Below are 24,949 nucleotides of genomic sequence, written 5' to 3' on the forward strand. Positions count from 1 at the left end.
CCCCCATCAGAGAATCCCACCGTCCCTCATCAGAGAATCGCACCGTCCCCCATCAGAGAATCGCACCGTCCCTCACCAGAGAATCCCACCGTCCCTGATCAGAGAATCCCACCGTCCCTCGTCAGAGAATCCCACCGTCCCCGATCAGAGAATCCCTCCGTCCCCCATCAGAGAATCCCACCGTCCCTCATCAGAGAATCCCCACCGTCCCTCACCAGAGAATCCCACCGTCCCTCACCAGAGAATCCCACCGTCCCTCACCAGAGAATCCCACCGTCTCTCATCAGAGAATCCCACCGTCTCTCATCAGAGAATCCCACCGACCCTCATCAGAGAATCCCACCGTCCCTCACCAGAGAATCCCACCGTCCCTCACCAGAGAATCCCTCCGTCCCTCACCAGAGAATCCCACCGTCCATCATCAGAGAATCCCACCATCCCTGATCAGAGAATCCCACCGTCACTCATCAGAGAATCCCACCGTCCCTCATCAGAGAATCCCACCGTCACTCATCAGAGAATCCCACCGTCCCTCACCAGAGAATCCCACCGTCCATCATCAGAGAATCGCACCGTCCCTCATCAGTGAACCCCGCCGTCACTCATCAGAGAATCCCGCCGTCCCTGATCAGAGAATCCCACCGTCCCTGATCAGAGAATCCCACCGTCCCTGATCAGAGAATCCCACCGTCCCTGAGCAGAGAATCCCACCGTCCCTCACCAGAGAATCCCACCGTCCCTCATCAGAGAATCCCACCGTCCCCGATCAGAGAATCCCACCGTCCCCCATCAGAGAATCCCACCGTCCCTCATCAGAGAATCCCACCGTCCATCATCAGAGAATCCCACCGTCCATCATCAGAGAATCCCCACCGTCCCTCATCAGAGAACCCCACCGTCCCTCATCAGAGAATCACACCGTCCCTCATCAGAGAATCACACCGTCCCTCATCAGAGAATCCCACCGTCCCTCACCAGGGAATCCCACCGTCCCTCACCAGGGAATCCCACCGTCCCTCACCAGAGAATCCCACCGTCCCTCACCAGAGAATCCCACCGTCCCTGATCAGAGAATCCCACCGTCCCTGATCAGAGAATCCCACCGTCCCTCATCAGAGAATCCCACCGTCCCTCACCAGAGAATCCCACCGTCACTCACCAGAGAATCCCACCGTCCCTGATCAGAGAATCCCCACCGTCCATCATCAGAGAATTCCACCGTCCCTCATCAGAGAATCCCTACCGTCCCTCATCAGAGAATCCCACCGTCCCTGATCAGAGAATCACACCGTCCCTCATCAGAGAATCCCACCGTCCCTCATCAGAGAATCCCACCGTCCCTCATCAGAGAATCCCCACCGTCCCTCATCAGAGAATCCCACCGTCCCTCACCAGAGAATCCCACCGTCCCTGATCAGAGAATCCCACCGTCCCTCATCAGAGAATCCCACCGTCCCTCATCAGAGAATCCCTCCGTCCCTGATCAGAGAATCACACCATCCATCATCAGAGAATCCCACCGTCCCTCATCAGAGAACCCCACCGTCCCTCATCAGAGAACCCCACCGTCCCTCATCAGAGAATCCCACCATCCCTCATCAGAGAACCCCGCCGTCCCTCATCAGAGAATCCCACCGTCACTCATCAGAGAATCCCACCGTCCCTGATCAGAGAATCCCACCGTCCCTGATCAGAGAATCACACCGTCCCTCACCAGAGAATCCCACCGTCCCTCATCAGAGAATCCCACCGTCCCTCGTCAGAGAATCCCACCGTCCCTCATCAGAGAATCCCGCCGTCCCTCATCAGAGAATCCCACCGTCCCTCATCAGAGAATCCCACCATCCCTCATCAGAGAATCCCACCGTCCATCATCAGAGAATCCCACCGTCCCTGATCGGAGAATCCCACCGTCCCTCACCGGAGAATCCCACCGTCCCTCATCAGAGAATCCCACCGTCCCTCATCAGAGAATCCCACCGTCCCTCACCAGAGAATCCCACCGTCCCTCATCAGAGAATCCCACCGTCCCTCATCAGAGAACCCCACCGTCCCTCATCAGAGAATCCCACCGTCCCTCATCAGAGAATCCCACCGTCCCTCATCAGAGAATCCCACCGTCCCTCACCAGGGAATCCCACCGTCCCTCATCAGAGAATCCCACCGTCCCTCACCAGAGAATCCCACCGTCCCTCATCAGAGAATCCCACCGTCCCTGATCAGAGAATCCCACCGTCCCTCATTAGAGAATCCCACCGTCCCTGATCAGAGGATCCCCACCGTCCATCATCAGAGAATCCCACCGTCCCTCATCAGAGAATCCCACCGTCCCTGATCAGAGAATCCCACCGTCCCTGATCAGAGAATCCCACCGTCCCTCATCAGAGAATCCCCACCGTCACTCATCAGAGAATCCCACCGTCACTCATCAGAGAATCCCTCCGTCACTCATCAGAGAATCCCCACCGACCCTGATCAGAGAATCCCTACCGACCCTGATCAGAGAACCCCACCGTCCCTCATCAGAGAATCCCACCGTCCCTCGTCAGAGAATCCCACCGTCACTCGTCAGAGAATCCCACCGTCCCTCACCAGAGAATCCCACCGTCCCTCACCAGAGAATCCCACCGTCCCTCACCAGAGAATCCCACCGTCCCTCATCAGAGAGTCCCACCGTCCCCGATCAGAGAATCCCACCGTCCCCGATCAGAGAATCCCACCATCCCTCATCAGAGAGTCCCACCGTCCCTCATCAGAGAGTCCCACCGTCCCCCATCAGAGAATCCCACCGTCCCCCATCAGAGAATCCCACCGTCCCCCATCAGAGAATCCCACCGTCCCTCATCAGAGAATCCCACCGTCCCCGATCAGAGAATCCCTCCGTCCCCCATCAGAGAATCCCACCGTCCCCCATCAGAGAATCCCACCGTCCCTCATCAGAGAATCCCACCGTCCCTCACCAGAGAATCCCACCGTCCCTCACCAGAGAATCCCACCGTCCCTCACCAGAGAATCCCACCGTCTCTCATCAGAGAATCCCACCGTCTCTCATCAGAGAATCCCACCGACCCTCATCAGAGAATCCCACCGTCCCTCACCAGAGAATCCCACCGTCCCTCACCAGAGAATCCCTCCGTCCCTCACCAGAGAATCCCACCGTCCATCATCAGAGAATCCCACCATCCCTGATCAGAGAATCCCACCGTCACTCATCAGAGAATCCCACCGTCCCTCATCAGAGAATCCCACCGTCACTCATCAGAGAATCCCACCGTCCCTCACCAGAGAATCCCACCGTCCATCATCAGAGAATCGCACCGTCCCTCATCAGTGAACCCCGCCGTCACTCATCAGAGAATCCCGCCGTCCCTGATCAGAGAATCCCACCGTCCCTGATCAGAGAATCCCACCGTCCCTGATCAGAGAATCCCACCGTCCCTGAGCAGAGAATCCCACCGTCCCTCACCAGAGAATCCCACCGTCCCTCATCAGAGAATCCCACCGTCCCTCGTCAGAGAATCCCGCCGTCCCTCGTCAGAGAATCCCGCCGTCCCTCGTCAGAGAATCCCGCCGTCCCTCGTCAGAGAATCACGCCGTCCCTCATCAGAGAATCACACCGTCCATCATCAGTGAATCCCACCGTCCCTCATCAGAGAATCCCACCGTCACTCACCAGAGAATCCCACCGTCCCTGATCAGAGAATCCCACCGTCCCTCACCAGAGAATCCCACCGTCCCCGATCAGAGAATCCCACCGTCCCCCATCAGAGAATCCCACCGTCCCTCATCAGAGAATCCCACCGTCCATCATCAGAGAATCCCACCGTCCCTCATCAGAGAATCCCACCGTCCCTCATCAGAGAATCCCCACCGTCCCTCATCAGAGAACCCCACCGTCCCTCATCAGAGAATCACACCGTCCCTCATCAGAGAATCACACCGTCCCTCATCAGAGAATCCCACCGTCCCTCACCAGGGAATCCCACCGTCCCTCACCAGGGAATCCCTCCGTCCCTCACCAGAGAATCCCACCGTCCCTCACCAGAGAATCCCACCGTCCCTCATCAGAGAATCCCACCGTTCCTGATCAGAGAATCCCACCGTCCCTCATTAGAGAATCCCACCGTCCCTGATCAGAGAATCCCCACCGTCCATCATCAGAGAATTCCACCGTCCCTCATCAGAGAATCCCTACCGTCCCTCATCAGAGAATCCCACCGTCCCTGATCAGAGAATCACACCGTCCCTCATCAGAGAATCCCACCGTCCCTCTTCAGAGAATCCCACCGTCTCTCATCAGAGAATCCCACCTTCCCTCATCAGAGAATCCCCACCGTCCCTCATCAGAGAATCCCACCGTCCCTCACCAGAGAATCCCACCATCCCTGATCAGAGAATCCAACCGTCCCTCATCAGAGAATCCCACCGTCCCTCATCAGAGAATCCCTCCGTCCCTGATCAGAGAATCACACCATCCATCATCAGAGAATCCCACCGTCCCTCATCAGAGAACCCCACCGTCCCTCATCAGAGAACCCCACCGTCCCTCATCAGAGAACCCCACCGTCCCTCATCAGAGAATCCCACCATCCCTCATCAGAGAACCCCGCCGTCCCTCATCAGAGAATCCCACCGTCACTCATCAGAGAATCCCACCGTCCCTGATCAGAGAATCCCACCGTCCCTGATCAGAGAATCACACCGTCCCTCACCAGAGAATCCCACCGTCCCTCATCAGAGAATCCCACCGTCCCTCGTCAGAGAATCCCACCGTCCCTCATCAGAGAATCCCGCCGTCCCTCATCAGAGAATCCCACCGTCCCTCATCAGAGAATCACACCGTCCCTCATCAGTGAATCACACCGTCCCTCATCAGAGAATCCCACCGTCACTCACCAGAGAATCCCACCGTCCCTGATCAGAGAATCCCACCGTCCCTCATCAGAGAATCCCACCGTCCCTCACCAGAGAATCCCACCGTCCCCGATCAGAGATTCCCACCGTCCCCCATCAGAGAATCCCACCGTCCCTCATCAGAGAATCCCACCGTCCATCATCAGAGAATCCCACCGTCCCTCACCAGAGAATCCCACCGTCCCTGATCAGAGAATCCCACCGTCCTCCATCAGAGAATCCCACCGTCGCTCATCAGAGAATCCCACCGTCCATCATCAGAGAATCCCGCCGTCCCTCGTCAGAGAATCCCGCCGTCCCTGATCAGAGAATCCCACCGTCCCTGAGCAGAGAATCCCACCGTCCCTCACCAGAGAATCCCACCGTCCCTCATCAGAGAATCCCACCGTCCCTCGTCAGAGAATCCCGCCGTCCCTCGTCAGAGAATCCCGCCGTCCCTCGTCAGAGAATCACGCCGTCCCTCATCAGAGAATCACACCGTCCATCATCAGTGAATCCCACCGTCCCTCATCAGAGAATCCCACCGTCACTCACCAGAGAATCCCACCGTCCCTGATCAGAGAATCACACCGTCCCTCATCAGAGAATCCCACCGTCCCTCACCAGGGAATCCCACCGTCCCTCACCAGGGAATCCCTCCGTCCCTCACCAGAGAATCCCACCGTCCCTCACCAGAGAATCCCACCGTCCCTCATCAGAGAATCCCACCGTCCCTGATCAGAGAATCCCACCGTCCCTCATTAGAGAATCCCACCGTCCCTGATCAGAGAATCCCCACCGTCCATCATCAGAGAATCCCACCGTCCCTCACCAGAGAATCCCACCGTCCCTGATCAGAGAATCCAACCGTCCCTCATCAGAGAATCCCACCGTCCCTCATCAGAGAATCCCTCCGTCCCTGATCAGAGAATCACACCATCCATCATCAGAGAATCCCACCGTCCCTCATCAGAGAACCCCACCGTCCCTCATCAGAGAACCCCACCGTCCCTCATCAGAGAACCCCACCGTCCCTCATCAGAGAATCCCACCATCCCTCATCAGAGAACCCCGCCGTCCCTCATCAGAGAATCCCACCGTCACTCATCAGAGAATCCCACCGTCCCTGATCAGAGAATCCCACCGTCCCTGATCAGAGAATCACACCGTCCCTCACCAGAGAATCCCACCGTCCCTCATCAGAGAATCCCACCGTCCCTCGTCAGAGAATCCCACCGTCCCTCATCAGAGAATCCCGCCGTCCCTCATCAGAGAATCCCACCGTCCCTCATCAGAGAATCACACCGTCCCTCATCAGTGAATCACACCGTCCCTCATCAGAGAATCCCACCGTCACTCACCAGAGAATCCCACCGTCCCTGATCAGAGAATCCCACCGTCCCTCATCAGAGAATCCCACCGTCCCTCACCAGAGAATCCCACCGTCCCTGATCAGAGAATCCCACCGTCCCCCATCAGAGAATCCCACCGTCCCTCATCAGAGAATCCCACCGTCCATCATCAGAGAATCCCACCGTCCCTCACCAGAGAATCCCACCGTCCCTGATCAGAGAATCCCACCGTCCCCCATCAGAGAATCCCACCGTCCCTCATCAGAGAATCCCACCGTCCATCATCAGAGAATCCCACCGTCCCTCATCAGAGAATCCCACTGTCCCTGATCAGAGAATCCCACCGTCCCTCATCAGAGAATCCCACCGTCACTCATCAGAGAATCCCGCCGTCCCTCATCAGAGAATCCCGCCGTCCCTCATCAGAGAATCCCACCGTTCCTGATCAGAGAATCCCACCGTCCCTGATCAGAGAATCCCCACCGTCCCTCATCAGAGAATCCCACCGTCCCTCATTAGAGAATCCCCACCGTCCATCATCAGAGAATCCCACCGTCCCTCATCAGAGAATCCCCACCGTCCATCATCAGAGAATCCCACCGTCCCTCACCAGAGAATCCCACCGTCCCTGATCAGAGAATCCCACCGTCCCCCATCAGAGAATCCCACCGTCCCTCATCAGAGAATCCCACCGTCCATCATCAGAGAATCCCACCGTCCCTCATCAGAGAATCCCACTGTCCCTGATCAGAGAATCCCACCGTCCCTCATCAGAGAATCCCACCGTCACTCATCAGAGAATCCCGCCGTCCCTCATCAGAGAATCCCGCCGTCCCTCATCAGAGAATCCCACCGTTCCTGATCAGAGAATCCCACCGTCCCTGATCAGAGAATCCCCACCGTCCCTCATCAGAGAATCCCACCGTCCCTCATTAGAGAATCCCCACCGTCCATCATCAGAGAATCCCACCGTCCCTCATCAGAGAATCCCCACCGTCCATCATCAGAGAATCCCACCGTCCCTGATCAGAGAATCACACCGTCCCTCATCAGAGAATTCCACCGTCCCTCATCAGAGAATCCCACCGTCCATCATCAGAGAATCCCACCGTCCCTGATCGGAGAATCCCACCGTCCCTCACCAGAGAATCCCACCGTCCCTCATCAGAGAATCCCACCGTCCCTCATCAGAGAATCCCACCGTCCCTCACCAGAGAATCCCACCGTCCCTCATCAGAGAATCCCACCGTCCCTCATCAGAGAACCCCACCGTCCCTCATCAGAGAATCACACCGTCCCTCATCAGAGAATCCCACCGTCCCTCATCAGAGAATCCCACCGTCCCTCACCAGGGAATCCCACCGTCCCTCATCAGAGAATCCCACCGTCCCTCACCAGAGAATCCCACCGTCCCTCATCAGAGAATCCCACCGTCCCTGATCAGAGAATCCCACCGTCCCTCATTAGAGAATCCCACCGTCCCTGATCAGAGAATCCCCACCGTCCATCATCAGAGAATCCCACCGTCCCTCATCAGAGAATCCCTACCGTCCCTCATCAGAGAATCCCCACCGTCCCTCATCAGAGAATCCCACCGTCACTCATCAGAGAACCCCACCATCCCTGATCAGAGAACCCCCCATCCAGACCTTGCTCTCTTCTCGCAACTGCACGAGAGACGGGAGTCTGGGTTCCCACACCAGCAGGTTCAGGAACAGTTACTACTCAACAACCGTCAGGCTCCTGAACTAGTGTGGATACACAACTCTGGTCTGTTCTACAACGCGGTCATACTCTTTCAAGGTCCCTTTCCTACTCGTGCTCTCAGTATTATTTTTATCCTCACAGTTTGTCTTCTTTTGCACATTGGTTGTTTGTCAGTCTTTGTTAATGTTTAGCTTTTTGTAAATTCTATTGTATTTCCTAATTTCCTGTAAGTGGCTGCAATAAATGAACCTCAGATTTTGTCATACTGCGTAGATATATCTTGATAATAAATGTTACTGTGGACCTTGGTGGCTACCAAGCCAGACTGGCCGGGAATGACTCATCACCCACCCTTCCTCTTCCCTCAGACCCTCCCAGGAAGCGGGTCGACTCACCCATGCTGAACCGACACGGCAAACGTCGGCCCGAGAGGAAATCGATGGAGGTTCTGAGCGTGACGGACGGCGGGTCCCCAGTACCTGCGCGCCGAGCTGTCGACGTGGTCCAGCACAGTCAGCGGTAAGGAGGCGTCTCCTGGCCTGGGGCCACAGGAGCGCATTTGGACATTGGGCATCTTTGGGAGCTTCTGATACCTGCCCCTGGGTTTTGGTGCAGTGGCGTGCGTTCAGAGTAGAAAGCTTCATTCCGCTGTAAACACTGCACTCAGCACCTCTGGCTAAAGCTCCTGAAATTGGCATGCACATAGGAGCCTCCTCCAAAGGCCCGTTCCAACGGGGTGACAAAGGCAACTCAAAATCAACGATCCCATATGCCATTCCGAGAACGCACACAGTTCCATAGACAATAGGCGGAGGAGGTAGAGACCTGCCTCGTAGCACCAAAGACTCAGGTTAAGAGGAATAGACAGAGTGGACAGCCAGCGCCTCTTCCCCAGGGCACCACTGCTTGGTACAAGAGGACATGGCTTTAAGGTAAGGGGTGGGAAGTTCAAGGGGGATATTAGAGGAAGGTTTTTCACTCAGAGAGCAGTTGGTGGGTGGAATGCACTGCCCGAGTCAGTGGTGGAGGCAGATACACTAGTGAAGTTTAAGAGACTACTAGACAGGTATATGGAGGAATTTAAGGTGGGGGGTTATATGGGAGGCAGGGCTTGAAGGTGGGCCGAAGGGCCTGTAATGTGCTGTGCTATTCTATGTTCTGACCTCAATGCTCTCTGTGTGGAGTCTGCCTGTTCCCCTGGTGTACCGGTTTTCTCCCATGTCCAAAGACGTGTGTCAGTAAGCTAATTAGTGGCTGTAGATTGTCCCAGCATGTAGTTGGGTGGTGGAGTTGATGAAAATGTGGGGAGATAACGCCTTGACAGAGAGGACGTGGAGAGAATGTTTCCACTGGGGGAGGGGGAGTTGAGGACCAGAGGGCACTGTCTCTGAGTGGAAGGATGGCCCTTTAGACCAGAACTGAGGAGGAATTTCTTTGGCCAGAGGATGGTGAATCTGTTAAATTCTTTGCCGCAGGTGGCTAAGTAGAACAAGACATTGGATATATTTAAAGCAAAGTTTGATAGGTTCTTGATTGGGAAGGGCATCAAAGTTTACAGGGAGAATGGTGTTAAGAAGGACAATAAATCAGCCATGGTGATTGGCCTAATTCTGCCCCCATTTCATACCGTCTTAATAAAGTGTGATGTGAAGATTGGTGATTGCTGTTTGGTGTGAACTCAGTGAGTTTAAAGGGCTATTTTAGTGTTGTATGAGGCTGTTGGAAGGGAGGGTAAAGTGAAAACAATAATAATGATGCACATGAAGAACATGAGATGAAGGGTCCTTGAAAGTGGTTTAGGGAAGTAGGTTGTGGGAATAGTTCAGTGATGGGGTAAGTGAAATTGAGTGAATTGATTGAATCTTTTGGTCCAAGAGCATAATGGTTGAGGGTTAATAATAACTGTTGCTGAACCTGGTGGAGTGAGTACTTTCTTCCTGATGGTAGCAGTGAGGAGAGAGCTGGGTGGTGGGGGTCCCTGATGATGGATGCTGCTTTCCTGTGACAACGCTTCCTGTAGATGTGCTCAATGGAGAGGAGAGCTTTATCTGTAATGGACTGGGCCAGATCCACGACTTGTTAGGATTTCCCCTTCAAGGACATTAGGTGTTTCCATACCAAGCTGTGATGCAACTTGTCAAAATACCCCCCATCACACTTCTATAGAAGAGAAAGTACTGGATGTCATGTCGAGCTTTAAGCTGCCGTACTTTCTTTGTAATTTCACTTTCTGTGACCTGGTCATCTGCCGCTCGGTGGCAGGATGCCAGCATGGCATTGATTCCAGCCAAATGGTTATTTTGGTTGGGTAATAGTCGTCACCTTTAGTTCATTGGGGATACAAGAGGCAGTCGTGGACAGTTAGCAGACAGACATTTCTGTGCTACCTCGCTGCTCTGTGTGTTACTGCTCCTCTCCCTCTAGATGGTGGTCACTCCTGGGGACAGATTCCTAACGTGGTTGCAGGTTTCCGTGAAGTTCATCAGCAGGGAGAGAGGCCCTTCTCAGTCAAACCAACCAAGATGCCCATCTAAGCTAGTCCCATTTTCCTGGAGTGTGGTCCTATTGTTCTAAACCAGGGTTCTACTGGGATTGGGCCATGACATTAAAAAGTTGGCAACTCCTGCTCTGAACTTTTCTTTTCATATACCTGTCCAGGTGTCTTTTTAATTCTATAATTGTAACAACTTCAGCCTCTGGCAGCTCATTCCATAACCTCACCACTCTCTGTGGGAAATATTTCCTTTCTTAGACCCCCTTCTCACCTTAAACCTGTAGTTTCAGACTCTCCTACAATGAGCTGCGAGAAAGGCGATCTGCCTTATCTATGCCACTCCGGGTGGTATCAGCCCCTTTCGCTGCCGTGGAAAACAATCCTCAGCTGTCCATTCTCCTTGTAACCCAGGCCAGCAACATCTGTGTGAACATTTTCTGCACAGTTCAGTCCCGTAGCGTGACGCGGCGCGGAGCTTACCCGCAGAGAGGACTATCCCCGTGACGGCCTTGTTTTATCCTGGGTTTAGGTCTCGCTCGGTCAGTGGAGCATCTTGTGGACTGTCCTCCAGCCCGCTCAGCAGCCCCAGGGTAAGTGTGTGCGTCAGGCACGTTCCAACCTCGTCTCGCTGTGCGTCGCTTCGCTGGCTGATGGCTCAGCATGACAGCATGAGCGCGCATGCACCCACAGGTGCGCGCACGCAGATGCATGGGTACCCGCAGACTCACGTGCAGGTGTAGACACGCAGGTGCACACAGTTAGACTCACAGTGACAGTCAGATGTCTGTAACTGCACAACGTACACATAGTCTGACTGACACCTGCATATAGGCAATGGATTGGCAATGAGGTTAACAGTTACGGGGAGAAGGCAGGAGAATGAGACTGACAGAGAAGACTCAATGGGCTGAATGGCCTAATTCTGCTCTGAGCTGTCACAGCTGGCCAGCTGCTGTTGAGTCTGGGCCCAGTTGGCTGATTTCTGTCCAGTAATCTGGATTGAGATGTTGGGATCTTCTGGAAGTCAAGTGCCTTTGAACCCCCGCCCCCACTTGCCCCTCATAGACAGCTGTTTGTCCTTCCTCTCCGCCAGACATCTGTGGTGGAATCACTGATACTGTGATACTGATCAACACGCAGAAAATCCTGAAGGAAATCAACGGACCAGACAGCGTTTCTGGTGGGAAATAAATAGTTGATGTCCTGATGAAGGATCTCAGCCCAAAATTTCCACTGTTCATTTTCCTTCAGACCTGCTGAGTTCCTCCAGCACTTTGTGTGTGTTAAACCAATGTTACCAACGAAATAGTGTCAAGGCAGCACCGACTTTTACCTCCACAAAGTAGCATCAGTCCTACCTCAACCAGATGGCGTCCATCTTTACCTCAACAAAATGGCGGCAATCTGCCCTCAGCAAGGTGGATTAATCGGTTCCATCACAGTGTTCTCCTCAGCAAGTCAGCCACAACTTTTTACCTCTGAAAGGTGCTGTCGGCATTTGTTTCAACAAGTTTGCATCAGTCTTCCCTTCAAGATTCAAGTTTATTTATCACCCATACATCAAAACGAACAGCGAAATGCAACATTACACTTGAGGATGAGGTGGGGTCAGCCCACAAGCATCGCCACACATTCCGTACCAGCGTGGTATGCCCACTGTGCTCAGTAGAACAACAGTGAACACAACAAGCAACGGAACAACGTCATCAAATCAAGTCCAGATCCTCCCACATGTGTACATACACAGACAGACAGACATACTTTATTGATCCCGAGGGAAATTGGGTTTCGTTACAGCCGCACCAACCAAGAATAGTGAAGAAATATAGCAATATAAAACCATAAATAATTAAATCATAATAAATTAATCATGTCAAGTGGAAATAAGTCCAGAACCAGCCTATTGGCTCAGAGTGTCTGACACTCCGAGGGAGGAGTTGTAAAGTTTGATGGCCACAGGCAGGAATGACTTCCTATGACACTCAGTGTTACATCTGGGTGGAATGAGTCTCTGGCTGAATGTACTCCTGTGCCTAACCAGTACATTATGGAGTGGATGGAAGACGTTGTCCAAGATGGCATGCAACTGGGACAGCATCCTCTTTTCAGACACCACTGTTAGAGTCCAACCCCACAGCATCACTGGCCTTACGAATGAGTTTGCTGATTCTGTTGGTGTCTGCTACCCTCAGCCTGCTGCCCCAGTACACAACAGCAAACATGATAGCACTGGCCACCACAGACTCGTAGAACATCCTCAGCATTGTCCAACAGATGTTAAAGGATCTCAGTCTCCTCAGGAAATAGAGACGGCTCTGACCCTTCTTGTAGACAGGCTCAGTGTTCTTTGACCAGTCCAGTTTATTGTCCATTTGTATCCCCAGGTATTTGTAATCCTCCACCATGTCCACACTGACCCCTTAGATGGAAACAGGGGTCACCGGTGCCTTAGCCCTCCTCAGGTCCACCACCAGCTCCTTAGTCTTTTTCACATTAAGCTGCAGATGATTCTGCTCGCACCATATGACAAAGTTTCCCACCGTAGCCCTGTACTCAGCCTCATCTCCCCTGCTGATGCATCCAACTATGGCCGAGTCATCAGAAAACTTCTGAAGATGGCAAGACTCTGTGTTGTAGTTGAAGTCCGAGGTGTAGATGGTGAAGAGAAAGGGAGACAGGACAGTCCCCTCTGGGGCCCCAGTGCTGCTGACCACTCTGTCTGACACACAGTGTTGTAAGCGCCCGTACTGTGGTCTGCCAGTCAGGTAATCAATAATCCACGACACCAGGGAAGCATCCACCTGCATCACTGTCAGCTTCTCACCGAGCAAAGCAGGGCGGATGGTGTTAAACGCACTGGAGAAGTCAAAAAACATGACCCTCACAGTGCTCGCCGGCTTGTCCAGGTGGGTGTAGACACGGTTCAGCAGGTAGACGATGGCATCCTCAACTCCTAGTCGGGACTGACGGGCGAACTGGAGGGGGTCTAATTGTGGCCTAACCATAGGCTGGAGCTGCTCCAGAACAAGTCTCTCCAGGGTCTTCATGATGTGGGAGGTCAATGCCACTGGTCTGTAGTCATTGGAGCCACTGGGGCGCGGCGTCTTCAGTACAGGGACGAGGCAGGACATCTTCCACAGCACAGGAACCCTCTGGAGACTCAGGCTCAGGTTGAAGACATGATGAAGTACTCCACATTGCTGGGGGGCACAGGCTTCGAGCACCCTGGGGCTGACACCATCCGGGCCTGCAGCCTTGCTTGGGTGGAGACATTTCAGCTGTCTTCTCACCTGTTCAGCTGTGAAGCCCACCGTGGTGGTTTCAGGTGGGGGAGGGGTGTAGTTACAAGAGCAGGGTGGGGGGCTGTGAGGAGGGGTATGAAGGGAGAGTGGAGTATGTGTTGGTTGGGGGCCGACAACAGATGAATCATGTGGGGGATGGACAGGGGCCACAGTGTCAAATCTGTTGAAGAATAGGTTAAGTTCGTTGGCCCTGTCCACACTGCCATCCGTTCCTCTATTACTTGTTTGTCAGAACCCAGTGATGGTCCTCATCCCACTCCAGACCTCTCTCATGTTGTTCTGCTGGAGTTTCCACTCAAGCTTCCTCCTTTACCTGTCTTCAGCCTCCCTGATCTTGGCTTTCAGGTCCTCTAACCCCAAGCCACCAACCTCCAGCCAACTTGAGCAACAAGGCTTTAAGCATTGCCTCAATAAAGTGGCATCAATCTTTGCCTCAAGTTGCATCAGTTCTTACCTACACAAGACAGCTCCTTAAAATGATGGTCCTTACCTCCACTAAATTACCCTCTAAATGACAAAGGTCCTGCAGATTAATTTAATTCCAGCATTAGTGTGTCAACCCACATTCCCTAAGACTGACTGAGTTAAGAAGGAATGTCCACCCAGATATACATTTAGTGGCTACTTTATTATGTACCGGACAGAGTGGCCACTGAGTGTCTGTCCATTAATTGCAGGCCATAGCCTCAGTTCAGCGCAGAGACAAGTATGGACAGCAGAAAATGTAGGAATGCTGGAGATTTGAATAGCTAGAGCTGCTGAGAGTGTGGAGAATATGAAAAGGAAGGTGCCAGTTTAGCGGGGTTCAGAGATTGCTTTGCCCCAAGTCTCTGGGAGAATTTGGAGTCTGCTAAGGACTGCAGTGAGACTGACTGTCCACAGGGAGGCGCTACAGAGCTGTGTGCCCAGTCTCAGGTATCATGGCTCACGCGTGATCTGTGTTACTGAAATCCTGCTCCACAGGGGAATGTTTCAGCCAGGGCTCCCCTGCGATTATTTCAGCCATCTTTTCCACAGCTCTGACAAGTGTTTGTTAATTACCTGCACCATTACATCACTCAGTGATTCGAAAGTAATGACAACACACACCAGCTCTGTTGAGGTTAAAATTTCCAGGGAATGGAAAAATGTTGTGGGCCAGGTACAGTTTCTGCCCTTCCCAAATCTTAACTGTTCCTGGATCCAGCCCTTTACTGGCCTGGGCTTGAAAGTAAAATGCCAAAAGTGAAACTGAAGTTAAAGCAGAGAATTCTGGAAACACTCAGTAGGTCAGGCAGAATCTGTGGAGAAAGAATGAGAGTGAGCAGGTCAATGACCACAATATTGACCTGAAACATTAACTCTATTGCTGTCCTTGCATGATGTTTCTGGTCAAAGTTCGTAGACCCAAAATGTTGAATATTTCTTATTTTACAAGTGCTACCTGCCTCACTGAGTCTTTCCAACGGTTTCTGTTTCACTTTTGAAACTCCCTCCACATCTCGATAGACTTGCCTGTAAAGCCCAGCTCTCTGACCACTGCTGGCTCTGTTGGCACCTTCAACGATGACAGCATGTGCTCTCATCAACCCTTCCCCTGCTCCTGCCTTTGCCTCGCCTGGCTTGCCACTACGCAGTCCTCAGATAGGTGGGTACCCTCACGTTGCAGCTAATGAATGCAAATCCTTAGCAGGAATTTGGTCAAATGCCAGCATCTTCCCTTACATGAGCAGGGCAGCATTCTCAATGGCTTTCACATTCCCACCAGAGAGTTTCACCACACCCCATAACGGAGAGCCCGTGCTCCTCTGCCTTGGTTCAGTTCGGTTGGTTTTGCTATTTGTCACTTGGACCTGGGGATGTCTTGGTGTTTTGAAGTACCTACAGCTGATAAGAGCATGGGAATAACTAAACAGCTCTCAAAAGGAGTGATGGATGAGGTCCATAGGAATAACTAAACAGCTCTCCACAGAGGTGTTGTGATGAGGCTCCATAGGGGTGATAGAACAAGACTACATTAGGTGACTGAGCAAGTTTCCATAGGGGTGAAAGGACAAGGTCCATAGGGGTGAAGGGACACGGTCCATAGAGATACTAGGACAGGGTCAATAGAGGTGATAGGACAAGGTCCATAGGGGTGAAGGGACACAGTCCATAGGGGTGAAGGGACACGGTCCATAGGAGTGATGGGACAAGGTCCATAGGGGTGATGGGACAAGGTCCATAGAGGTGATGGGACAAGTTCCATAGGGATTGAAGGGACAGGGTCCATAGGGGTGATGGGACAAGTTCCATAGGGGTGATGGGACAAGGTCCATAGAGGTCATGGGACAAGTACCATAGGGGTGAAGGGACAGGGTCCATAGGGGTGATGGGACAAGTTCCATAGGGGTGATGGGACAAGGTCCATATGGGTGATGGGACAAGGTCCATAGAGGTGATGGGACAAGTTCCATAGGGTTGATGGGACAAGGTCCAGAGGGGTGATGGGACAAGGTCCATAGGGGTGATGGGACAAGTTCCATAGGGTTGAAGGGACAAGGTCCATAGGGGTGATGGGACAAGGTCCATAGGGTTGATGGGACAAGGTCCAGAGGGGTGATGGGACAGGGTCCGAACGGGTGATGGGACAGGGTCCATCGAGGTGATGGGACAAGGTCCAGAGGGGTGATGGGACAAGGTCCATAGGGGTGATGGGACAAGTTCCATAGAGTTGATGGGACAAGGTCCAGAGGGTTGATGGGACAAGGTCCAGAGGGGTGATGGGACGTTCCATAGGGTTGATGGGACAGGGTCCATAGGGGTGATTGGACAAGGTCCTTAGGGGTGAAGGGACAGGGTCCATCGAGGTGATGGGACAGGGTCCATCGGGGTGATGGGACAAGACTACATCAGGGTGAAGGGACAAGGTCCTTAGGGGTGATGGGACAAGGTCCGTAGAGGTGATGGGACAAGGTCCATAGAGGTGAAGGGACAAGGTCCATCGGGGAGAAGAGACAGGGTCTGTAGCGGTGATGGGACAGGGTCTGTAGAGGTGATGGGACAAGGTCCATAGGGGTGAAGGGACAAGTTCCATCAGGGTGATGGGCCAAGTTCCATCAGGGTGATGGGACAGGGTCCATCGGGGTGATGGGACAAGGTCCATTGGGGTGAAAGGACAAGTTCCATTGGGGTGAAGGGACAAGTTCCGTAGGGGTGATGGGACAAGTTCCATCAGGGTGATGGGACAAGTTCCATCAGGGTGATGGGACAAGGTCATTAGGGGTGATGGGACAAGGTCCTTAGGGGTGATGGGACAAGGTCCATAGGGGTGATGGGACAGGGTCCATAGAGGTGATGGGACAGGGTCCATCGAGGTGATGGGACAAGGTCCATCGGGGTGAAAGGACAAGGTCCATTGGGGTGAAGGGACAAGTTCCGTAGGGGTGATGGGACAAGTTCCATCAGGGTGATGGGACAAGGTCATTAGGGGTGATGGGACAAGGTCCTTAGGGGTGATGGGACAAGTTCCATAGTGGTGAAGGGACAAGTTCCATAGGGGTGAAGGGACAAGTTCCATCAGGGTGATGGGACAAGGTCATTAGGGGTGATGGGACAAGGTCCTTAGGGGTGATGGGACAAGTTCCATACGGGTGAAGGGACAGGTTCCATAGGGGTGAAGGGACAAGTTCCATCAGGGTGATGGGACAAGGTCATTAGGGGTGATGGGACAAGTTCCATAGGGGTGAAGGGACAAGTTCCATAGGGGTGAAGGGACAAGTTCCATAGGGGTGATGGGACAAGGTCCATAGAGGTGATGGGACAAGTTCCATAGGGTTGATGGGACAAGGTCCAGAGGGGTGATGGGACAAGGTCCATAGGGGTGATGGGACAAGGTCCAGAGGGGTGATGGGACAAGTTCCATCAGGGTGATGGGACAAGGTCATTAGGGGTGATGGGACAAGTCCTTAGGGGTGATGGGACAAGTTCCATAGGGGTGAAGGGACAAGTTCCATAGGGGTGAAGGGACAAGTTCCATCAGGGTGATGGGACAAGGTCCATCACGGTGCTGGGACAAGTTCCTTAGGGGTGCTGGGACAAGTTCCATAGGGGTGAAGGGACAAGTTCCATCAGGGTGATGGGACAAGGTCATTAGGGGTGATGGGACAAGTTCCATAGGGGTGAAGGGACAAGTTCCATAGGGGTGAAGGGACAAGTTCCATCAGGGTGATGGCACAAGGTCCAATAGGGTGATAGGACAAGGTCCATTGGGGTGAAAGGACAAGGTCCATTGGGGTGAAGGGACAAGTTCCGTAGGGGTGATGGGACAAGTTCCATCAGGGTGATGGGACAAGGTCATTAGGGGTGATGGGACAAGGTCCTTAGGGGTGATGGGACAAGGTCCAGAGGGGTGATGGGACAAGGTCCATAGGGGTGATGGGACAAGGTCCAGAGGGGTGATGGGACAAGGTCATTAGGGGTGATGGGACGTTCCATAGGGGTGAAGGGACAGGGTCCATAGGGGTGAAGGGACAGTGTCTCTAGGGGTGAAGGGACAAGGTCAATAGGGGTGATCGGACAAGGTCCATAGGGGTGATCGGACAAGGTCCATAGGGGTGATCGGACAGCGTCCATAGGGGTGAAGGGACATGGTCCATAGTGGTGAAGGGACAGGGTCCATCAGGGTGATGGGTCAAGGTCCATAGGGGTGAAGGGACAGGGTCCATCAGGGTAATGGGACAAGGTCCATCAGGGTGATGGGACAAGGTCCATCACGGTGCTGGGACAAGTTCCTTAGGGGTGCTGGGACAAGTTCCTTAGGGGTTGATGGGTCAGGGTCCATAGGGGCGATCGGACAAGGTCCATAGGGTTCAAGGGACATGGTCCATAAGGGTGAAGGGACAGGGTCCATCAGGGTGATGGGACAAGGTCCATCAGGGTGCTGGGACAAGTTCCTTAGGGGTGCTGGGACAAGTTCCTTAGGGGTGATGTGTCAGGGTCCATAGGGGCGATCGGACAAGGCCCATAGGGGTGAAGGGACAGCGTCCATAGGGGTGAAGGGACATGGTCCATAGGGGTGAAGGGACAGGGTCCATCAGGGTGCTGGGACAAGTTCCTTAGGGGTGATGGGACATGGTCCATAGGGGTGAAGGGACAAGGTCCTTAGGGGTGATGGGACAAGGTCCTTAGGGGTGATGGGACAAGTTCCATAGGGGTGAAGGGACAGGGTCTGTAGAGGTGATGGGACAAGGTCCATAGAGGTGATGAGACAAGGTCCATAGGGGTGAAGGGACAGGGTCTGTAGATGTGAAGGGACAGGGTCTGTAGAGGTGATGGGACAAGGTCCATCAGGGTGCTGGGACAAGTTCCTTAGGGGTGATGGGACAAGGTCCGTAGAGGTGATGGGACAAGTTCCTTAGGGGTGATGGGACAAGGTCCTTAGGGGTGAAGGGACAAGTTCCTTAGGGGTGATGGGACAAGGTCCTTAGGGGTGATGGGACAGGGTCCGTAGAGGTGATGAGACAAGGTCCTTAGGGGTGATGGGACAGGGTCCATAGGGGTGATGGGACAGGGTCCGTAGAGGTGATGAGACAAGGTCCTTAGGGGTGATGGGACAGGGTCCATAGGGGTGATGGGACAGGGTCCGTAGAGGTGATGGGACAAGGTCCAGCGGGGTGAAGGGACAAGTTCCGTAGGGGTGATCGGACAAGGTCCGTAGGGGTGATGGGACAAGGTCCATAGGGGTGATGGGACAAGGTCTGTAGAGATGATGGGACAGGGTCCATCGAGGTGATGGGACAGGGTCCATAGGGGTGATGGGACAAGGTCCATCAGGGTGAAGGGACAAGGTCCATAGGGTTGATGGGACAAGGTCCATCAGGGTGATGGGACAAGTTCCGTAGGGGTGATCGGACAGGGTCCATCGGGGTGATGGGACAAGGTCCATAGGGGTGAAGGGACAGGGTCTGTAGGGATGATGGGACAGGTTCCATAGAGGTGAAGGGACAAGGTCCATCGGGGTGAAGAGACAGGGTTTGTAGAGGTGATGGGACAGGATCTGTAGAGGTGAAGGGACAGGGTCTGTAGAGGTGATGGACAAGGTCCATCAGGGTAATGTGACAAGTTCCATAGGGGTGAAGGGACAAGTTCCATCTGGGTAATGGGACAAGGTCCATAGGGGTGAAGGGACAGGGTCCATAGGGGTGAAGGGACAAGTTCCATCAGGGTAATGGGACAAGTTCCATAGGGGTGAAGGGACAGGGTCCATAGGGGTGAAGGGACAAGTTCCATCAGGGTAATGGGACAAGTTCCATCAGGGTGATGGGACAAGGTCCAATAGGGGTGAAGGGACAAGGTCCTTAGGGGTGAAGGGACAAGGTCCGTAGAGGTGATGGGACAAGGTCCATAGGGGTGAAGGGATAAGTTCCGTAGGGGTGAAGGGACAGGGTCCGTAAGGGTGATGGGACAGCGTCCATAGGGGTGAAGGGACAGCGTCCATAGGGGTGAAGGGACATGGTCCATAGGGGTGAAGGGACAGGGTCTATAGTGGTGATGGGACAAGTTTCATAGGGGTGAAGGGACAAGGTCCATAGGGGTGAAGGGACAGGGTCTGTAGAGGTGATGGGACAAGGTCCATAGGGGTGAAGGGACAAGGTCCATTGGGGTGATGGGGCAAGTTCTGTAGGGGTGAAGAGACAGGGTCCGTAGAGGTGAAGAGACAGGGTCTGTAGAGGTGAAGGGACAGGGTCTGTAGAGGTGATGGGACAAGGTCCATCGGGCTGAAGGGACAAGGTCCATTGGGGTGATGGGGCAAGTTCCGTAGGGGTGAAGAGACAGGGTCTGTAGAGGTGATGGGAAACAGTCCATAGAGGTGATGGGACAGGGTCCATAGGGGTGAAGGGACAGGGTCTGTAGAGGTGATGGGACAAGGTCCATAGGGGTGAAGGGACAGGGTCTGTAGAGGTGAAGGGACAGGGTCTGTAGAGGTGATGGGACAAGTTCCATCAGGGTGCTGGGACAAGTTCCATAGGGGTGAAGGGACAAGGTCCGTAGAGGTGATGGGAAACAGTCCATAGAGGTGATGGGACAGGGTCCATAGGGGTGAAGGAACAGGGTCTGTAGAGGTGATGGGACAAGGTCCATCGGGGTGAAGAGACAGGGTCTGTAGAGGTGAAGGGACAGGGTCTGTAGAGGTGATGGGACAAGGTCCATCGGGGTGAAGGGACAATGTCCTTTGGGGTGATGGGGCAAGTTCCGTATGGGTGATGGGACAAGTTCCATAGGGGTGATGGGACAAGTTCCATAGGGTTGATGGGACAAGGTCCAGAGGGGTGATGGGACAAGTTCCATAGGGTTGATGGGACAGGGTCCATAGGGGTGAAGGAACAGGGTCTGTAGAGGTGATGGGACAAGGTCCATCGGGGTGAAGAGACAGGGTCTGCAGAGGTGAAGGAACAGGGTCTGTAGAGGTGATGGGACAAGGTCCATAGGGGTGAAGGGACAGGGTCTGTAGATGTGAAGGGACAGGGTCTGTAGAGGTGATGGGACAAGGTCCATCAGGGTGCTGGGACAAGTTCCTTAGGGGTGATGGGACAAGGTCCGTAGAGGTGATGGGACAAGTTCCTTAGGGGTGATGGGACAAGGTCCTTAGGGGTGAAGGGACAAGTTCCTTAGGGGTGATGGGACAAGGTCCTTAGGGGTGATGGGACAGGGTCCGTAGAGGTGATGAGACAAGGTCCTTAGGGGTGATGGGACAGGGTCCGTAGAGGTGATGGGACAAGGTCCAGCGGGGTGAAGGGACAAGTTCCGTAGGGGTGATCGGACAAGGTCCGAAGGGGTGATGGGACAAGGTCCATAGGGGTGATGGGACAAGGTCCATAGGGGTGAAGGGACAGTGTCTCTAGGGGTGATGGGACAGGGTCTGTAGAGATGATGGGACAGGGTCCATCGAGGTGATGGGACAGGGTCCATAGGGGTGATGGGACAAGGTCCATCAGGGTGAAGGGACAAGGTCCATAGGGTTGATGGGACAGGGTCCATCGAGGTGATGGGACAGGGTCCGTAGGGGTGATCGGACAGGGTCCATCGGGGTGATGGGACAAGGTCCATAGGGGTGAAGGGACAGGGTCTGTAGGGATGATGGGACAAGGTCCATAGAGGTGAAGAGAGAAGGTCCATCGGGGTGAAGAGACAGGGTCTGTAGAGGTGATGGGACAGGATCTGTAGAGGTGAAGGGACAGGGTCTGTAGAGGTGATGGACAAGGTCCATCAGGGTAATGTGACAAGTTCCATAGGGGTGAAGGGACAAGTTCCATCTGGGTAATGGGACAAGGTCCATAGGGGTGAAGGGACAGGGTCTGTAGGGATGATGGGACAGGTTCCATAGAGGTGAAGGGACAAGGTCCATCGGGGTGAAGAGACAGGGTTTGTAGAGGTGATGGGACAGGATCTGTAGAGGTGAAGGGACAGGGTCTGTAGAGGTGATGGACAAGGTCCATCAGGGTAATGTGACAAGTTCCATAGGGGTGAAGGGACAGGGTCCATAGGGGTGAAGGGACAAGTTCCATCAGGGTAATGGGACAAGTTCCATAGGGGTGAAGGGACAGGGTCCATAGGGGTGAAGGGACAGGGTCCATAGGGGTGAAGGGACAAGTTCCATCTGGGTAATCGGACAAGGTCCATAGGGGTGAAGGGACAAGTTCCATCAGGGTAATGGGACATGTTCCATAGGGGTGAAGGGACAGGGTCCATAGGGGTGAAGGGACAAGTTCCATCAGGGTAATGGGACAAGTTCCATCAGGGTGATGGGACAAGGTCCAATAGGGGTGAAGGGACAAGGTCCTTAGGGGTGAAGGGACAAGGTCCGTAGAGGTGATGGGTCAAGGTCCAAAGGGGTGAAGGGACAAGTTCCGTAGGGGTGAAGGGACAGGGTCCGTAGGGGTGATGGGACAGCGTCCATAGGGGTGAAGGGACAGCGTCCATAGGGGTGAAGGGACATGGTCCATAGGGGTGAAGGGACAGGGTCTATAGTGGTGATGGGACAAGTTCCATAGGGTTGAACGGACAAGGTCCATAGGGGTGAAGGGACAGGGTCTGTGGAGTTGAAGGGACAGGCTCCGTAGAGGTGATGGGACAGGGTCTGTAGAGGTGAAGGTACAGGGTCTGTAGACGTGATGGGTCACAGTCCGTAGAGGTGATGGGACAAGGTCCATAGGGGTGTTGAGACAGGTTCCATAGGGGTGATGGGACAGGGTCCGTAGAGGTGATGGGACACAGTCCGTAGAGGTGATGGGACAGGGTCCATAGGGGTGAAGGGACAGGGTCTGTAGAGGTGATGGGACAAGGTCCATAGGGGTGAAGGGACAAGGTCCATTGGGGTGATGGGGCAAGTTCTGTAGGGGTGAAGAGACAGGGTCCGTAGAAGTGAAGAGACAGGGTCTGTAGAGGTGAAGGGACAGGGTCTGTAGAGGTGATGGGACAAGGTCCATCGGGCTGAAGGGACAAGGTCCATTGGGGTGATGGGGCAAGTTCCGTAGGGGTGAAGAGACATGGTCTGTAGAGGTGATGGGAAACAGTCCATAGAGGTGATGGGACAGGGTCCATAGGGGTGAAGGGACAGGGTCTGTAGAGGTGATGGGACAAGGTCCATAGGGGTGAAGGGACAGGGTCTGTAGAGGTGAAGGGACAGGGTCTGTAGAGGTGATGGGACAAGTTCCATCAGGGTGCTGGGACAAGTTCCATAGGGGTGATGGGACGAGGTCCGTAGAGGTGATGGGAAACAGTCCATAGAGGTGATGGGACAAGGTCCATCGGGGTGAAGAGACAGGGTCTGTAGAGGTGAAGGGACAGGGTCTGTAGAGGTGATGGGACAAGTTCCATAGGGTTGATGGGACAAGGTCCAGAGGGGTGATGGGACAAGGTCCATAGGGGTGATGGGACAAGTTCCATAGGGTTGATGGGACAAGGTCCTTAGGGGTGAAGGGACAGGGTCCATCGAGGTGATGGGACAGGGTCCATCGGGGTGATGGGACAAGGTCCATAGGGGTGTTGAGACAGGTTCCATAGGGGTGATGGGACAGGGTCCGTAGAGGTGATGGGACACAGTCCATAGAGGTGATGGGACAGGGTCCATAGGGGTGAAGGGACAGGGTCTGTAGAGGTGATGGGACAAGGTCCATAGGGGTGAAGGGACAGGGTCTGTAGAGGTGAAGGGACAGGGTCTGTAGAGGTGATGGGACAAGTTCCATCAGGGTGCTGGGACAAGTTCCATAGGGGTGAAGGGACAAGGTCCGTAGAGGTGATGGGAAACAGTCCATAGAGGTGATGGGACAGGGTCCATAGGGGTGAAGGAACAGGGTCTGTAGAGGTGATGGGACAAGGTCCATCGGGGTGAAGAGACAGGGTCTGTAGAGGTGAAGGGACAGGGTCTGTAGAGGTGATGGGACAAGGTCCATCGGGGTGATGGGGCAAGTTCCGTATGGGTGATGGGACAAGTTCCATAGGGGTGATGGGACAAGTTCCATAGGGTTGATGGGACAAGGTCCAGAGGGGTGATGGGACAAGGTCCATAGGGGTGATGGGACAACTTCCATAGGGTTGATGGGACAAGGTCCAGAGGGGTGATGGGACAAGGTCCATAGGGGTGATGGGACAAGTTCCATAGGGTTGATGGGACAAGGTCCAGAGGGGTGATGGGACAAGGTCCATAGGGGTGATGGGACAAGTTCCATAGCGTTGATGGGACAAGGTCCAGAGGGGTGATGGGACAAGGTCCATAGGGGTGATGGGACAAGTTCCATAGAGTTGATGGGACAAGGTCCAGAGGGTTGATGGGACAAGGTCCAGAGGGGTGATGGGACAAGCTCCATAGGGTTGATGGGACAAGGTCCAGAGGGGTGATGGGACAAGGTCCATAGGGGTGATGGGACAAGTTCCATAGGGTTGATGGGACAAGGTCCAGAGGGGTGATGGGACAAGTTCCATAGGGGTGAAGGGACAGGGTCCATCGAGGTGATGGGACAGGGTCCATCGGGGTGATGGGACAAGGTCCATCGGGGTGAAGGGACAGGGTCCATAGGGGTGAAGGGACAAGTTCCATCAGGGTGATGGGACAAGTTCCATCAGGGTGAAGGGACAAGGTCCTTAGGGGTGATGGGACAAGGTCCGCAGAGGTGATGGGACAAGGTCCATAGAGGTGAAGAGAGAAGGTCCATCGGGGTGAAGAGACAGGGTCTGTAGAGGTG

At 54.0% G+C, this 24,949-nt stretch overlaps 1 protein-coding gene across 1 annotated transcript in view; it reads left to right on the forward strand.

Annotated features, from left to right (window-relative positions):
• The window catches only part of LOC132382818 (serine/threonine-protein kinase BRSK2-like), a 256,493-nt gene that overhangs the window by 133,667 nt on the left and 97,877 nt on the right, over nucleotides 1-24,949 (forward strand). The window contains exons 8-9 of the mRNA XM_059953272.1: nucleotides 8,321-8,471; nucleotides 10,976-11,036. Of these exons, the coding sequence (XP_059809255.1) occupies nucleotides 8,321-8,471; nucleotides 10,976-11,036 (212 nt within the window). The remainder of the gene's footprint in view (nucleotides 1-8,320; nucleotides 8,472-10,975; nucleotides 11,037-24,949) is intronic.

Source organism: Hypanus sabinus, chromosome 29 (assembly GCF_030144855.1).
Source record: "Hypanus sabinus isolate sHypSab1 chromosome 29, sHypSab1.hap1, whole genome shotgun sequence".
NCBI classification, from domain to species: domain Eukaryota; kingdom Metazoa; phylum Chordata; class Chondrichthyes; order Myliobatiformes; family Dasyatidae; genus Hypanus; species Hypanus sabinus.